General features: G+C 39.0%; 1 protein-coding gene, 1 non-coding gene and 1 pseudogene across 9 annotated transcripts in view; 1 reads left to right on the forward strand and 2 right to left on the reverse strand.

Moving 5' to 3' along the window:
* The window catches only part of LOC120366114 (glyceraldehyde-3-phosphate dehydrogenase pseudogene), a 448321-nt pseudogene that overhangs the window by 200449 nt on the left and 234107 nt on the right, over positions 1-13765 (forward strand).
* EYA3 (EYA transcriptional coactivator and phosphatase 3) overlaps positions 1-13765 on the reverse strand; it is a 112611-nt gene that overhangs the window by 18599 nt on the left and 80247 nt on the right. For all 8 annotated transcript variants that reach the window (XM_039473585.2, XM_039473586.2, XM_074380351.1 and 5 more), the window contains 3 exons: positions 9899-9982; positions 6193-6282; positions 3573-3631 (listed from right to left, as the gene is read on the reverse strand). In XM_039473585.2, the coding sequence (XP_039329519.1) occupies positions 3573-3631; positions 6193-6282; positions 9899-9982 (233 nt within the window). The remainder of the gene's footprint in view (positions 1-3572; positions 3632-6192; positions 6283-9898; positions 9983-13765) is intronic.
* Positions 7869-8000, reverse strand: LOC120366234 (small nucleolar RNA SNORA51). The gene has a single exon (XR_005580969.2). It is a non-coding gene; the product is annotated as a small nucleolar RNA SNORA51 (small nucleolar RNA).

Below are 13765 nucleotides of genomic sequence, written 5' to 3' on the forward strand. Positions count from 1 at the left end.
CATGTTGAAACCCTGTCTTTACTAAAAATACAAAAATTAGCTGGGTGTGGTGGCACATGCCTGTAGTCCCAGCTACTTGGGAGACTGAGAGAGAAGAATCACTTGAGACCGGAAGGCAGAGGTTGCAGTGAGCTAAGATCGTGCCACTGCACTCCAGCCTGGTTGACATAGCTGGGCTCTGTCAAAAAAAAAAAAAAATACCCCTGGCCAGGTGCAGTGGCTGGTGACTGTAATCCCAACTATTTGGGAGGCTAAAATGGGAGGATTCCTTGAGGTCAGGAGTTTGACACCAGCCTGGGCAACATAGTGAGATCTCATCTCCAAGAAAATTTTCTTTTAATTAGCTGGGCATGGTAGTATGTACCTATTGTCCTAGCTACTTGGGAAGCTGAAGTGAAAGGACCACTTGAGCCAAGGAAGCTGTAGTGAACTATGATCACATCATTGCATTCTAGCCTGGGCAACAGAGCAGGCCCTATATCTTTGGGAAAAAAAAAAAAAAAGGAACCACTTCTGTACACTTAAGAAATGATAAAGATGGTAAATTATATTTTACCTTAACAAAATAACATTTATAACAGTGAAAAAAATGAATTAATAACAGATTTTCTAGATTTAAAATCCTTTAAATAGGCCAGGTGTGGTGGCTCATGACTGTAATCCCAGCACTTAGGGAGGCCAAGGAGGGAGGATCATTTGGGTCCAGGAGTTCAAGACCAGCCTGGACAACACAGGGAGACTCTGCCTCTCTAAAAAATGTAAAAATTAGTGGTGGAATGCACTTGTGGGCCCAGCTAAAGGGCTGGGGTGGGAGGATCACTTGAGCCCAGGAGGCTGAGAGTATAGAAAGCTATGATCACACCACTGCACTCCAGTCTGGGTGCCAGAGACCTTGTATTAAAAGGAAAAAAAAAGAAATTGAGTACAAGCCGGGCGTGGTGGCTCACACCTGTAATCCCAGCACTTTGAGAGGCTGAGGTGGGCGGATTGCTTAAGTTCAGGAGGTCAAGACAAGCATGGGCAACATGGCGTGCTTGTCTCTACTAAAAATACAAAAAATTAGCCAGGAGTGGTGGTGTGTGCCTGTGGTCCCAGCTATTTCAGGGGCTGAAGTGGGAGGATCACGTGGGGGAGGTGGGGGCAGAAGTTACAATCAGTCGAGATGGTGCCACTGCACTCCACCCAAAAATTAAAAAAATATATACTGAGTACAGATTAATAAAATACATTAAATAAAATTTAAAAAATATTTTTAGCCGGGCGCGGTGGCTCAAGCCTGTAATCCCAGCACTTTGGGAGGCCGAGGCGGGTGGATCACGAGGTCGAGAGATCGAGACCATCCTGGTCAACATGGTGAAACCCCGTCTCTACTAAAAATACAAAAAACTAGCTGGGCGTGGTGGCGCGTGCCTGTAATCCCAGTTACTTAGGAGGCTGAGGCAGGAGAATTGCCTGAACCCAGGAGGCAGAGGTTGCGGTGAGTCGAGATCGCGCCATTGCACTCCAGCCTGGGTAACAAGAGCGAACTCCGTCTCAAAAAAAAAAAAAAAAAAAAAAAAAAAATTTAAAAGAGAAAAAAAAGAAAAAAACTAGTTAAGTCACTTTTAAGTTCCTCACCTACAGAAAATATAAGAGGATGTTTCATTTTTTGTTTGTTTTTTGTTTTTTAAGATGGAGCCTCGCTCTGTCACCTAGGTTGGAGTTACAGTGGCGTGATCTTGGCTCACTGCAACCTCTACATCCCAGGTTCAAGCAAGTCTCCTGCCTCAGCCTCCTGAGTAGTTAGGACTACAGGTGCATGCCACCCCACCTGGCTAATTTTTGTATTTTTAGTAGAGACGGGGTTTTGCCATGTTAGCCAGGCTGGTCCTGAACTCCTGACCTCAAGTGATCGGCCCGCCTTGGCCTCCTAAAGTGCTGGGATCACAGGCGGGAGCTACTGCGCCTGGCCGTTTAACTGTTTTAACCTACTAAACTTTGGGGTAATTTGTTGCATAGCAACAGATAATACAATTATACAACTAGGAAAGATTAACATTTCGTAAGTAAAGATCTAAAAATGATTGACAGAACAACTTTGTTCAGTCAAAAATTAAAATAGAGTCCAATATGCTAAGAGTGAGACTTTGTGCTTAAGAAAATATAGCTGCCAAGACATAATAGGTAATTGCTGGTTAGCCACATGTACAAGAGAAATATAAACTGCTTCAGACCAGACTTTTCCCTAAAAAGAACAGTAAAGTGTTATAAGAATTGTGTCATGTGACACCACAACATGTACAACTAGATGCTGCACCTGAAAGTGAAACTTTCCAATCTTCTCAGTTCTACCTGAGTAGGTCCTTATTAAGGTGGTATGTCCAGTTCTGCTCTGTATTTTAGCATTCATGGGTAGGACGCTGAATTCTGGGGTAGTTACTGGGAAGAACATTTTACTTATAAAAAGGGATAAAGATTAAAACAAACTAATATGAAAAAATGTGAGAGGTTTTTTTTTTATTTTAATAAGTCTTTAAGCTAGATAAATTTTTGGAACATTCTTTTTTTTGAGACGGAGGCTTGCTCTTGCTTGTTGCCCTGGCTGGAGTGCAATGGCACAATCTCAGCAACCTCCGCCTCCTGAGTTCAAGCGATTTTCCTGCCTCAGCCTCCCGAGTAGTTGGGATTACAGGCATGCACCACCACACTCGACTAATTTTGTATTGTCAGTACAGATGGGGTTTCTCCATGTTGGTCAGGCTGGTCTCGAACTCCCGACCTCAGGTAATCCGCCCACCTCGGCCTCCCAAAGTGCTGGGATTGAAGATGTCAGCCATCTTGCCTGGCCCTTTTAGAACATTCTTAGCTAAGTCTACTGGGCCAGAAGAAAGAGGAATCAGGAGCCTGAGCACGCATTTTGCCACTGAGATCTCCTTGGCTTAGCTTTCACTATAATAAAATATTGAAGATTTCCTTACAGAAGATTATTACTGACATAAGCAGACTCCCATAGGTAGTTTCCTTCATGAAGTTCCAGTGTTTATTTGCAACTAAAACTACTCAGTCTGGAAGCACATATTGTCCTGACTGAAAATCTGGCCAAAGAGAAATTAGTATGTCCTTTACTCTGGAACGGTTTTCCTCATCCCATCATTGCTATCCTTTTTTTTTTTTCCCTTTGGTAGAGTTGGGGTCTCCTTATGTTGTCCAGGCTGGTCTTGAACTCCTGGACTCAAGTGAACCTCCTGCCTTGCCCTCCCAAGGTGCTGGGATTACAGGGGTGAGCCACTGCACCTGGCTTGCTACCCTGTTCTTTAAGGTTCTGTTCTAATGCTACTCCACTGAGAAGGCTTCTCCAATGTTGGCACCACCTACTCCCCTTCGCCATCAGCTTTCTTCTCATGCTCCACAGCATTTTCTATTGCCACTTTCTCACACTGTAAATCATGGTTAACAATGTTTGTTTCTATGTCCTCTGATAGGTTGTGAGTTCTTTCAGAGATATATTCTATTCATCTTTGTTTTCCTCCAAACCTAGATAGATCTTGCACATAACAGGTGTACTGGTGTTCAATAATCATTGTGTTTATCACCTCAAATCTTGGCCATTGTCATCAGAAGCCACATCTTCCACATGTACCTGGTCACACTCCTGTTAAAAGACAAAACACACTACTTCAGTCCAGGAGTAGAAGTGCTATTACCGTTATGACATACTATAAAAAGACCACATACAATGGCAGGATGATGAAATGCCTTATGGAATCTCTTACATGTGGGTGATCACTCTCACACCCCTTGCTGTCTAATTTCTTTTAAGGCCTGATTCACATCCCACAGTCTTCATGAATTCTGTAAGTATCCCATCCCTTATTTCTGCTCTTATCTTAATATTTCATTTCTCCAACAGCTCATGGGAATAACCACAAGCTCCCTTACACTTCAAATGTTCCTATGTCCTACACTAGACTGTAAGTCCTATTACAGCGTAGGTCTCTTGGGGCAGGAGCCACATCTCACATTTCCTTTGCATCTCTCTGATTCTTAAGTAGGTTGTGCCCAATCCATTTTTATAGACAAAGCAGATGCTGGTAGAATGTGGTATCAAAATCCAGAATGACTGAAATTTCTAACTTCAAAGTCAGGCGTTAGAAGAGGTCATCTAAGTCAATCTCCTCATGTTTTAAAAGTGAAGTGAAATGATTTTTTCAAAGTCATACAATTAATGAGTTGTAGAAAGAGATCAGAAATAACCTAGGTCTTCTGCTTCTTTTTTTTCCCCCTGCTTCTAATCCAAGGCTCTTTCCACCAAGCCCATGCTACTACTGACATAAAATGCCGCCCACTGCCTAAATGATGGATGTACTCCTCTGATACCACCTAGGGTACCTGCATCAGAATCCTCTGGGGAAGTTTTTTTTAAATGCATATTCTTGGGTCAATCTCAGACCTACTTGAATCAGAATTTCTGGGAGTGAAGTCCTAGAATCTGCACTTTAAAGAAGCTCCCCAGGTGATTCTTATGCCCCCTAAAGTTGAGAAGCACTGACCTGGGGGGCAGGAACACATTCAGGTCAAATTCTTCACAGAACTTTCAGTCCTGAGTGAGGACTATGTCTAGAAAATCATTACAAATACAATTTGGCAATAATTATTGGCATGTAGTAGGTTTTCATAAATGTTTGCTGAATAAAAACTATGATGTCCTAATTTATCAACACATGAAGTTGAGGAAAGATTAAAGCATGATGGAGTTTATACAAAAGTACTGAAGCTCGGGGCACTATTAATTTACTAAAGCATTGTCTGTTGGGTAGAACAGACATTCATTTAAAAAGAAAAAAGATTACTTTGTGTTGGCTGGGCGAAGTGGTTCACACTGGTAATCCCAGTACTTTGGGAAGCCAAGGTGGGAGGATCACTTGAGCTCAGGAGTTTGAGACCAACTTGGGCAATATAGTGCAACCCCATCTCTATTACTTAAAATAAAATAAAGGTTAAAAAAAAATTACTTTTTTATAAAATGCTATTTTTTTTTTTAAAGACATGAGTCTTACTCTGCTGCCCAGGCTGGAGTGCAGTAACACAATGTTTGCTCACTGCAATCTTCACCTCCCAGGTTCAAGCAATTCTCCTGCCTCAGCCTCCTGAGTAGGTGAGATTACAGGCATGTGCCATCATACCCAGCTAATTTTTATATTTTTGGTAGAGATGGGGTTTTACCATGGTGCCCATATTGGTCTGGAACTCCTGACCTCAAGTGATCTGCCCGCCTCAGCCTCCCAAAGTGCTGGATTACAGGCATGAGCCAATGCGCCCAGCCTATAAAATTCTATCTTATTTTACTTTAAAATTTTCACGATTTTCAAAACTAGGTAATATATATATAGTACACAGCTCAAAATTCAAAGGACGTGAAGTAAAAAGTGTGCTCCCTCCCACCTTTATGTCCCAGCAGCTTATCCCTCTCCATAGATGGTAATAACTGTTGGTAGTTTTCTGTGTAGGATGACTGCTTAACTGAGGCCCAGAACAGGAACATAACTTTCTCCATGTGAGATTCACATTCTGGTCTTCTGAATCCTTGTCCTGTGCTCCTTCCACTACACCATGTTCGCCTCAAAGCTGAACTCAAAATATCAAAGCTAAAAAACTTCACCATGAAGCTCTTACTGTTTCCTGGTTTTTCTGGCACCTAACTATAACATTATTCTGAATATCAAGGTTAACCTATACATGAACAATAAACATGTAAAAATATGATGGGTTAGAGTAACCATTTATAGATTTGACAAATCAAAAGACTATCCTTTAAGAATGTAAAATTGAAGAAAAGTCAAAATATAATTGAGAGTGCAAATAATCAAATTCACTTTATATATATTATTTAATAAGATTATTATGTTAGAATATTGGTTTATATGCCAGTGTTTTGCCTAATGGGTTAGTCTTTCCCCAGTGCTAGATCACCTCCAAATAAGCTAATAAAAATCAAATTTTTGAGTCAATAAAATTGAAGGTCGGAATCAAAACTGTGGTAACCCAACCAAAGCAACTATTTCTCTAAGACTATGTATGTATGCCTTAGTGGCCAGCTGGCCTCTCCATATTCACCCTATCTAACCACATATTTTCTAAATATAACAGGCAAAGGCTCTAAAGTTACTGAATAAAATGTCTCACTGAAGCACAGAAACAATTTAAAATGCTTACCTCTAAGTCATTGAAAAATAGATGAGTATCTGCCACTTCAAAAATCATTTCTTCCATTGTTAAACCTGAGCCAATCACTACTGTTGGGTCCTAGAAGACAATAAGAAAAAATCAGCTTGATTTGGCAGTCACAGTCCTGATTCTAATCTTCAAATTTCAAAATATTTTAGGTCAAAGCCAAAACACATGGGCCCCCAACTGTGCTTCAACTATCATTGATGCAATTTCATTCACAGTTATGAGAATCCAGAATTGTAAAATAGAGAAGACTTGGACAGTTAAACATTTCAGGACTTTATTTTCTAGAAATTTGTAGTTTCATACAGATACATAAGGACAGAAAATATGTTTTTAAAAATATACAATGCTGGCCGGGCAAGGCAGCTAACTGACACCTGTAATCTCAGCACTTTGGGAGGCTGAGGCAGGAAGACTGCTTAGGGCCAGGAGTTCTAGACTAGCCAGGGCAATAAAGCAAGACCCCTGTCTCCATAAAAAATAAAATTTGGGCAAGTATAGTGGCTCACGCCTGAAATTCCAGAACTTTGGGAGTCTGAAACAGGTGGATGGCTTGAACCCAGGGGTCTGAAACTAGCCTGGGCAACATGGTAAAATCCTATCTCTAGAAAAAACACAAAAATAGCTGGGCATGGTGGTGCACACCTGTAATCCCAGGTACATGGTGGTGTACACCTGCAGTCCAAGGCTGAGTTGGGAGAATCACTTGAACCCAGGAAGCGGAGGCTGCAGCAAGCTGAGATTGCCCCACTGCACTCTAGCCCGGGGGGTATTTGTGTGTGTGTGTGTGTGTGTGTGTGTATTTATACATACATATTACATATATAGTGATAGAATTTACATAAATTACATATTATATATTTATGTAAATATATCATATATTTATGTATATAATACATAATATATATAAAATATATATATTTATGTAAAATGTATATGTAATTTATATAAATATATAATTTATATAAATTATGATATATGTAAATATAGTCATATTATAGTAATATATTATTTTAATGTTATATAATATATATGTTATATAATTATTATATATATATTATATAATTATATATGTTATATAATTTTATATATGTTATATAATTATATATATGTTATATAATTATATATATGTTATATAATTTTTTATATATATATATATATATATATGTTATATATTATATGTATTGTATTTTTACATTCGGGTCTTTTGACTTCCAGTCTTATGCTCTTCACCTCAAAGCTGAACTTAAATGTCAAAGCCAAAAATTTTAATATGAAGCCTAGTGTTTGTTTATAAGGTAGAAAAAAAAAGTTCTCATGAAATAATATTATGTGTAAATGTAAATATATAATTTTTTTTTTTTTTTAGACAGTGTCTCACTCGCCTGACTGGAATGTTGTGGCACCGCAACCTCTGCCTCCCGGGTTCAAGAGATTCTTCTGCCTCAGCCTCCCAAGTAGCTGGGATTACAGGCGCACATCATCACACCCAGCTAATTTTTTGTATTTTTAGTAGAGATGGGGTTTCACCATGTTAGCCAGGATGGACTTGATCTCTGGACCTTGTGATCTGCCTGCCTCGGCCTCTCAAAGTGCTGGGATTACAGGCGTGAGCCACTGTGCCCGGCGTAAATATATAAAATTTTGTTTTTTTCCCTCTATGTTCCGCCATTCACAACACAGATCAGACACAGGGCCTGAGCTGAGGTGTATATGGAGTGAGTTTACTCTACCTCCTCTTTCTATTGAGTCAGTTTAAGAACACAGCCTGTGGTAAGCATCAGGAGGCTAATATATAAAATTTTCATATACACTTTGGGATTACAGGCAAGATCCATCGTGCCTTATTTTATATATATTTTATACATATATATTTTTTAAATTTTATATATTTTTACAACCAGTTTAGTTATATAGCTTATGTGCTTATGTGAGCACGCCAGATTAGACACTAACAGCCTGTATAAAATACTAACAGAGCCTGGGTATAGCAGCTCATGCCTATCATCACAGCACTTTGGGAGGCCGAGGCAGGAGAATCACCTGAGCCTCAGCTTTCAAGACCAGACTGGGCAACATCGTGAGATCCCACCTCTAAAAAAATAAAACAAAATTAGCCAGGTATGGAGGCATGTGTCTGTAGTTCCAGATACTTGGGGGGCTGAGGCAGGAGAATTCCTTTAGCCCGGGAGGTGAGAGCTGCAGTGAACTGTGTTTGTTTCACTGCACTCCAGCCTGCATGATACAGTGAGACATTATCTCAGGAGAACAAAAAGAAAAACTTCCTGGCTGGGCACAGTGACTCACACCTGTAATCCCAGCACTTTGGAAGGCCAAGGTGGGAGGATTGCTTAAGGCCAGGAGTTCGAGTCCAGCCGGCCCAACATGGTGAAACCCCATCTCTACTGAAAAACAAAAATTAGCCAAGCAGGTGGTGGGCACCTGTAATCCCAGCTGCTTGGGAAACTGAGGCAGGAGAATCATTTGAACTCAATGACAGAGGTTGCAGTGAGCAGGGATCATGCCACTGCACTCCAGCCTCGGCGACAAGAGCAAGACTCCATCTCAATCAATCAATCAATAAACAAACAACAACAACAAAAAACTCTCCTAACAAAAACATTAATAACAATATTAAATAACTGGAAGTAACAGGCCAGGCAAGAAAGGCAGATATTTTTATTTTTTGATATGGGGTCTTGCTAAGTTGCCCAAGCTGGATTTGAACACCTGGACTCAAGCAATCTTCCCACCTCATCCTCCTGGGTAGTTGAGACTACAGGTGCATGCCACTGCATCTGGCCGGAGGCAGATATTTTTATAAAATTTATTCACAGAAACTGAAAAATATGAGCTAGGAGGTTATTTAGAGTAGAAATACATAGCCTAATTGTCTCAAAACAGCCCAACCTGTTAAAACTGCTATGTAGATATAACAAGTTTTGTTTAGTGTATTTAGTTTAAAAAGACATGTAATCTTTTTTTTTTAATTGAGATGGAGTTTCACTCTTGTTACTCAGGCTGGAGTGCAATGGCGCGATCTCGGCTCACCGCAACCTCCACCTCCTGGGTTCAGGCAATTCTCCTGCCTCAACCTCCTGAGTAGCTGGGATTACAGGCATGTGCCACCATGCCCAGCTAATTTTTTGTATTTTTAGTAGAGACGGAGTTTCACCATGTTGACCAGGATGGTCTCGATCTCTTGACCTCGTGATCCACCCACCTCAGCCTCCCAAAGTGCTGGGATTACAGGCTTGAGCCACCGTGCCTGGCCTGACATCTAATCTATTTTAGAAAGATATTTTACCTATATATTTTATTTAAATATCTGGCATATATTTGGCTAAATAAAATGCTCAGTTTGGGCTGTTAAAAGTGTGTTAAGGAATAAGATGTCAACCTCTGGAATTTATTAATAAAATTCTTGAGACTCTGCTCTGTTTTGAGCCTCATTTCTATATTTTAATCTTTACAAAGTGCCATTCTCCTACATCTTCAGCTTTCAGCACTGGTTCCAGTAGTTTCTAGCTTTACCATCAATTCTGCCTATGGAGCCTGCCTAATACAAGCTATTTGCAAGCCATTTGTTGAAGTTTTACATAGAAAGTGAAAAGCCAGCCAATGGGGTAGCAGAGAAATAGTTATGTGTCAGAAGAGGGAGAGTTACAACAAAGAAGACTCAAATTACCTTTCCATATTTCTGGGCATAGGAGCCAGTAAGAAGTGAGTGGAAGATGATGATGGTTTCATCCAAGTCCCATAGAAATACCCGCTGAGGAAAGAAAATACAAAAAATGAGTATATTTTCCAATTGCAATAAATGAAACTAGAAATCAATAACAGAAAGAAAACTGGGAAATTCACAAATATGTAGAAATTAAACAATACAACCTTAAACAATCAATGGGTCAAAGAAGAAATCATAAGTGAAATTAGAATATACTTTGAGGTGAATGAAAACAGAAATAAAACATTAAATTTGTGGAATACAGTGAAAGTGCTAAGAAGAAAAATTATAACTGTATTATATATGTATATATGTATTTTATACATACATTAAAAAAGACAAAGGATCTCAAATCTATGGCCTAACTGCATATCTTAAGGAACTAGAAAAAGAGCAAAATAAACATAAAGCTAGCAGTAGGAAGGAATTAACAATGCTAGCTCAGAGATAAAATAAAAGAGAGACTACAAAAACAACAGAGAAAAATCAATGCAACAAAAAATTGGTTCTTTAAAAATAATCTATAAAATTGACAACCTTTAAAAAAAAATTGACAATCTTTTAGACAAGACTGACTAAGGAAAATACAGAGAAGATTCAAATGACTAAAATCAGAAATGAAAGTGGGGTCATCACTACCAATTTAACAGAAATAAGGATTATAAGAGAATACTAGAATACAAGAGAATATTATGCCAAATGATTGGCTAACCCAGGTGAAATGGTCAAACTCCTAGAAATACAGAGCATCAAGTACCAAAACTGTCTCAAGAAGGAATAAAAAATCTGGTAAGAACTATAACTAGTAAGGAGATTGAAAGCATAACTAAAAACATCCCAACAAAGAAAAGCCCAGGACAAGAAGGTTTCAATAGTGAGTTCTACCAAACATTTAAAGAATTAACATGAATCCTTAAACTCTTACAAAAAATGGAAGAAGAGGGAACACTTCTTGACTAATGCAATTAGGCCAGCATTATCCTGATACCAAAGTCAGACTAAGGCACTGTAAGAAAACTATAGACCAATATCGCTTATGAAACAATACAAAAATACTCAACAGGCCAGGCACAGTGGCTCACACCTATAATCCTAGCATTTTGAGAGGCTGAGGCAGGCAGATTGCTTGAGCCCAGGAGTTTGAGACAAGCCTGTACAACATGGTAAAACACTGTCTCTACAAAAAACACAAAAATTACCCAGTTGTGGCAGTACATGCCTACAGTCCCAGGTACTTAGGAGGCTGAAGAAAGATCACTTGGGCATGGGAAGTCAAGGATGCAGTGAGCAGGGATCATACCACTGCACTCTAGTCTGGACAACAAAGTGAGACCCTGACTCAAAAAAAAAAAGCCCTTAAAAACCAAAAAACCCCACACATCTACAAAACTAAACAAAATTGAAGTAAACCAAATTCAACAGCATATTAAAAGAATTAAACAGCATGGCCGGGCATGGTGGTTCATGCCTGTAATCCCAGCACCTTGGGAGGCCGAGGCAGGTGGATCACCTGAGGTCAGGGGTTCAAGACCGGCCTGGCCAACATGGTGAAACCTCATCTCTACTAAAATTACAGAGATTAGCCAGGTATGGTGGCGCACACCTGTAGTCCTAGCTACTTGGGAGGCTAAGGCAGGAGAATCGCTTGAACGTGGGAGGCAGAGGTTGCAGTGAGCCGAGATCACCTGTATTCAAGCATGAGCAACAAAGCAAGATTCTGTCTCAAAAAAAGAAAAAAGAATTAAACATCACAACCAGGTGGGATTAGCTCCCAGCAACATAAGGATATAAAGATGGTTCCTTCAACATAAAAAAAAAATTAATTAGGAGTGCAAAAGGCTTATTGGAAAAAAAATTACGCAAAGTAATGCATCACTTTAATAGAACAGAGGGGGAAAAAACTACACAATAATCTCAACTGATGCAGAAAATGCATTTGGCAACATTCAACACCCTTTCTATTCCTAGTTTATTGGGATGGAAGGGAATGTCATTAATATGATAAAGATCATATATAAAAAATCCGTAACTAGTATCATACCTAGTGGTGAAAGACTGAGTTTTACTCCTGAGATCAGGAATAAGACAAGGATGCCTGTTTTTGCCACTTCTATTTAACATCGTACTAGAAGTTCTAGCCAGAGAGATTTGGCAAGAAAGGGGAAAAGGACATCCAATTTGGAAAGGAAGAAGCAAAGTTATCTCTGTTTGCAGATAAAATAATCTTTTTGTTTGAGAAAGGGTGTTGCTGTCACCCAGGCTGAAGTGTAGTGGCTCAATCTGGGCTCACTGCAATCTCCACCTCCTGAGTTCAAGCAATTCTCCTGCCTCAGCCTCCCAAATAGCTGAGATTACAGGTATGTGCCACCATGCCCAACTAATTTTTTTTAAATTTTTGTATTTTCAGTAGAGACAGAGTTTTGCCATGCTGGCCAGGCTGGTCTCAAACCCCTGACCTCAGGTGAGCCAGGCTGGTCTCAAACCCCTGACCTCAGGTGATCCGCCCATCTTGGCCTTCCAATCATGGCTGGGATTACTGGCATGAGCCACCACGCCTGGCTGATGTGATCTTACATGTAGAAAACCTTAAAAAATCCAGAAGAAATTGTTAAAGCTAATAAATAAATTCAGAAATCAGCTGTATTTCTATATACTTGCAATGAATAATTTAAAAAAGATATTTAAAAACCAATTCCATTTGTCATAGCATCAAAAAGAAGGAATCAATTTAACCAAGGAGGCAAAAGACACGCACTGAAAACTATAAAAGACTGCTGAAAAAATTAAAGACATAGCTAAATAAATGGAAAGACATCCACATTCATGGATTAGAAGACAATCTACAAATTCAATGCAATCCCTATCAAAATCCCAATTGTTTTTAAAAAAATACAAAATTGCATTCTAAAATTCTTATGAAATCTCAAGAAATCCCAAATAGCCAAAACTATTTTGAAACAGAACAAAATTGAAGGATTCACACTTCCTGATTTCAAAACTTACAGGAACCGAAACAGTGTAGTACTAGCATAAGGACATATAGACAAATGGAATAAACTGAGAGTCCAGAAATAAAGTCTTACAAATATGATCAATGTTTCTTTTTTCTTTTTGCTTTTACCTTCTTTTAGTATCACCCACAGTCAATACCATAAGTTAATTTTTCTTAGAGTGCCAAGACCATTCAATAAGGAAAGTCTTTTAAACAAACAGTGCTGGGAAAACTGGATAGCCATACGCAAAATAATGAAGTTAGACCATTACCTTACACCACATACAAAATTAACTCAAAATGGAGAACAACCTAAATTTAAGAGCTAAACAATAAAAATCTCAGAAAAAAACATAAAAATCTTCATAACTTGTATTCTTAAATATTAACCAAGAAAACAAAACAAAACAAAAAGAAACAAGTATTACACCAAAAGCACAGCAGAAATAGAAATCAGACTCTCTAAACATTAAAAATTTTTGTGCTTCAAAGGACAGTATTGAGAGAGTGAAAAGCTGACACACAGAATGAGAGAAAATATTTGAAGATTATATATATGATTAATGTAAGAGCTTAATAATTTAGAATGTCTAGAATATTAATAATATAGAATATATAAAGAACTCCTACAACTCAACAATGAAAAACCAAACAACCCAGTTTAAAAATGGGCAAAGCGTCAGGCACGGTGGCTCATACCTGTAATCCCAGCACTTTGGGAGGCTCAGGCAGGTGGATCACCTGAGGTCAGGAGTTTAAAGACTAGCCTGGCCAACAGAGTGAAACCTCGTCTCTACTAAAATTACAAAAATCAGCCAGGTGTGGTGGCATGCGCC

Source organism: Saimiri boliviensis, chromosome 11 (genome assembly GCF_048565385.1).
Source record: "Saimiri boliviensis isolate mSaiBol1 chromosome 11, mSaiBol1.pri, whole genome shotgun sequence".
NCBI classification, from domain to species: Eukaryota; Metazoa; Chordata; class Mammalia; order Primates; family Cebidae; genus Saimiri; species Saimiri boliviensis.